The 3,771-nt window shown below is 45.0% G+C and overlaps 1 protein-coding gene across 1 annotated transcript; it reads left to right on the top strand.

The window, feature by feature from the left end:
* Window positions 1–1,595: 1,595 nt before the first annotated feature.
* LOC126456269 (uncharacterized protein DDB_G0284459-like) lies at window positions 1,596–2,894 on the top strand (the record flags this gene model as incomplete). Its single annotated transcript, XM_050092020.1, has 1 exon — window positions 1,596–2,894. A coding segment is annotated over one exon (1,299 nt), but the record flags the coding sequence as incomplete, so codon positions are not given.
* Window positions 2,895–3,771: the final 877 nt, after the last annotated feature.

The following is a 3,771-nucleotide window of genomic DNA, read 5'->3' as shown; positions in this document are numbered from 1 at the left end:
CTTATTTCAATAGTGGTACAAGTCCATTTTTGTTATTTTGAGATATAGAGTCGTAAAGTTAAATGAGTGCTGAAAAATCTGCAGTTGAGATACCAGAAATATTCAAGCATATGGCTTCTTGCTAGAGATGAACCTTTATTTATGTTTGTTTGGATCGCTAACTTCAGAAGCATTATAGACAGAAAAGTGTAGGTAATGGACTTGTACCACTATTGAAATAAGCCCTTCATATTATATGACGACATACACATTCAGCATCAGTTATGGTTGGTCAAATACTGCTGTGACTCTGAATGTATTATATTAATAAGAAGCAACATTGCCTTTTTCTCCTGAAAATATCAAGTAACGTAACAAATGTGTTTGATTCTGCTTCCAATATGACAGTTTTGGTTAATACTCCACATGCCTACAGGACTTTGCAATGTTAACACAGCAGAACTCAGACATCTGTATAAGTGTAGAGAAATGAAAACAGTCATATGAATGCCTCACTTTTGTTCCGACACAGTTCAAGACTCGGGAGAAAAGTTTTACACCTGGTGTTCTACATGGCAACTTCACACACAAGAACTTTTTGCCGACACTACTACCACCTACATAAGTAAGCTTTCCCTGTGTCACTTTCAAGTAATGCACTTAAGCTATTCCTGATTTAACTGGAAGATCTGTACTTCCCACTTTCATATCAACAGCCTCAAAATGCATATTGTGGACTTTGGGATATGTTACAGGTCAGTGTCACACCAAGATTGGCGAGAAAGGGGGGGGGGGCGGCACGTCGGTATCCAACAAGTGTTTACCAATAAATAAGTGGCGGAAAATTACGGGTATAGGACGGCTTAACATGTGGAAAATAACATTTTTATTATTCACTCAATGTATTTAACATTTATTATTCCTTTAAAATCGCACAACAACTTCAATAAAACACTTTAATCAGTCACACACTTATTTCATAATTATTTCACTTTTAAACTCCAAATCCTCTAAGAGCTGCCTTGAATCTTCACGAGTCTCTCTCAACAGCCTTGATGTGGATAGATATGTACAGCAAACAGTAATCAGTCAGAACTGCGTCTGCAAAAACACAAGGATTGTTAAACAATTTTTGCTGTCACTTTACTAGCAATATAATTGACAGAGTACATTGCTAATATTTGCTATATCACATTTGCTAATATTTGCTATATCACATTCGCAAGAACGATCTCACTGAAGTAATGAAGTCCATCAAAACGCTTAGAAACTAACCTCTCGTCTGACGAAAACGGTCTAAAGACTGACAATTTCTTCAGCTCTGTTGACAATGATATTTTGAATTATCACTTTACTGAGTGACTGAAATGTAGTTCAGGTACCTATGAACATAACAATATGTTAGAATTCATTTTCTAAACACGAACTATTACGGTACTGTGCAGCTACTTACATATTAATTACACTATTAATATTTTCACAGTTGTTTCTTTAATACAAAATTAAAGCCAACGGAAGAATAAACGTAAAACATACTTACCAATGACAGATTTGTTGAGATGCAATTTTCTGTGTGGACAGATGTAACTTTTTCATACGGTGGTACGTCGCAGAAATCGCAGGAGTCACAGAAATCGCAGAAGTCACAGAAATCGCAGAAGTCACAGAAATCGCAGAAGTCACAGAAATCGCAGAAGTCACAGAAATCGCAGAAGTCACAGAAATCGCAGAAGTCACAGAAATCGCAGAAGTCACAGAAATCGCAGAAGTCACAGAAATCGCAGAAGTCACAGAAATCGCAGAAGTCGCAGAAATCGCAGAAGTCGCAGAAATCGCAGAAGTCGCAGAAATCGCAGAAGTCGCAGAAATCGCAGAAATCGCAGAAGTCGCAGAAATCGCAGAAGTCGCAGAAATCGCAGAAATCGCAGAAATCGCAGAAATCGCTGAAGTCGCAGAAATCGCTGAAGTCGCAGAAGTCGCAGAAATCGCAGAAGTCGCAGAAATCGCAGAAGTCGCAGAAATCGCAGAAATCGCAGAAATCGCAGAAGTCGCAGAAATCGCAGAAGTCGCAGAAATCGCAGAAGTCGCAGAAATCGCAGAAGTCGCAGAAATCGCAGAAGTCGCAGAAATCGCAGAAGTCGCAGAAATCGCAGAAGTCGCAGAAATCGCAGAAGTCGCAGAAATCGCAGAAGTCGCAGAAATCGCAGAAGTCGCAGAAATCGCAGAAGTCGCAGAAATCGCAGAAGTCGCAGAAATCGCAGAAGTCGCAGAAATCGCAGAAGTCGCAGAAATCGCAGAAATCGCAGAAGTCGCAGAAGTCGCAGAAGTCGCAGAAATCGCAGAAGTCGCAGAAGTCGCAGAAGTCGCAGAAGTCGCAGAAGTCGCAGAAGTCGCAGAAGTCGCGGAAGTCGCGGAAGTCGCGGAAGTCGCGGAAGTCGCGGAAGTCGCGGAAGTCGCGGAAGTCGCGGAAGTCGCGGAAGTCGCGGAAGTCGCGGAAGTCGCGGAAGTCGCGGAAGTCGCGGAAGTCGCGGAAGTCGCGGAAGTCGCGGAAGTCGCGGAAGTCGCGGAAGTCGCGGAAGTCGCGGAAGTCGCGGAAGTCGCGGAAGTCGCGGAAGTCGCGGAAGTCGCGGAAGTCGCGGAAGTCGCGGAAGTCGCGGAAGTCGCGGAAGTCGCGGAAGTCGCGGAAGTCGCGGAAGTCGCGGAAGTCGCGGAAGTCGCGGAAGTCGCGGAAGTCGCGGAAGTCGCGGAAGTCGCGGAAGTCGCGGAAGTCGCGGAAGTCGCGGAAGTCGCGGAAGTCGCGGAAGTCGCGGAAGTCGCGGAAGTCGCGGAAGTCGCGGAAGTCGCGGAAGTCGCGGAAGTCGCGGAAGTCGCGGAAGTCGCGGAAGTCGCGGAAGTCGCGGAAGTCGCGGAAATAGCAGTGGCGGAGGGATACGCGAATTAGGTTTCTTAACTGCGACAAATCACAGTTAAGAATAACAGATACTGAAAAGTAGCATTCACAGAAATCACTGATATCGGAAAATCGCAGTTTAGCCCAACACTAGAAATGGAGTGATCGGTTGGTGTCACTGCCGGTAGAGGGCAGTAGATGAACATGATGTATCGCAGTAGGGACAAGCGCCATTCACAATTGTGCTGCCGTAGACGATGGGTGACTTTACGTATGCAGAAAAAGCAGACATGCATTACATGTACGGCCGTGCAAATGGTAACGCCAGAGCTGCGTTACGAATGTATCGCGCGGAGTATCCTAATCGACGAATGCCGGATCATAGAATTTTTCAACGGTTACATCGTCAACTTTGTGAAACAGGTACGTTCGACGTCAACAGACATGACGCTGGTCGATTAAGAGCTGTACGCACTCCAAGACTGGAAGAACGCATCTTGAACATAGTGGCTGATAGACCCGAGTCAAGCACAAGAACTGTTGCGCGTGACGTACATGTGAGTCATCAGACTGTATGCAGAGTGTTAAATGAAATTCGCTTACACCCCTTCCATTTTCAAAAAGTACAAGCATTGAATCCGGCAGATTATCCTCTTCGCGTGAACTTCTGCCAGTGGTTGTTGCAGCAATGTGCGTTGCAGCCGGATTTCGTAGGTCATGTGCTATTTACAGATGAAGCGACATTTTCACGCGAGGGTGTCTTTAATGCGCACAATTCCCATGTGTGGGCAACAGATAATCCACATGCAACGCGTCCACATGCATATCAACAACGTTTCGGTATTAATGTGTGGGCTGGTATTGTGAACGACTTTTTGATTGGGCCATACTTACTACCCACG

The sequence above is a fragment of the Schistocerca serialis genome, chromosome 2 (assembly GCF_023864345.2).
Source record: "Schistocerca serialis cubense isolate TAMUIC-IGC-003099 chromosome 2, iqSchSeri2.2, whole genome shotgun sequence".
Lineage (NCBI taxonomy): Eukaryota > Metazoa > Arthropoda > Insecta > Orthoptera > Acrididae > Schistocerca > Schistocerca serialis.
The sequence above is the reverse complement of the archived record's forward strand: the minus strand, read 5'-3'. Positions and strand labels throughout refer to the sequence as shown.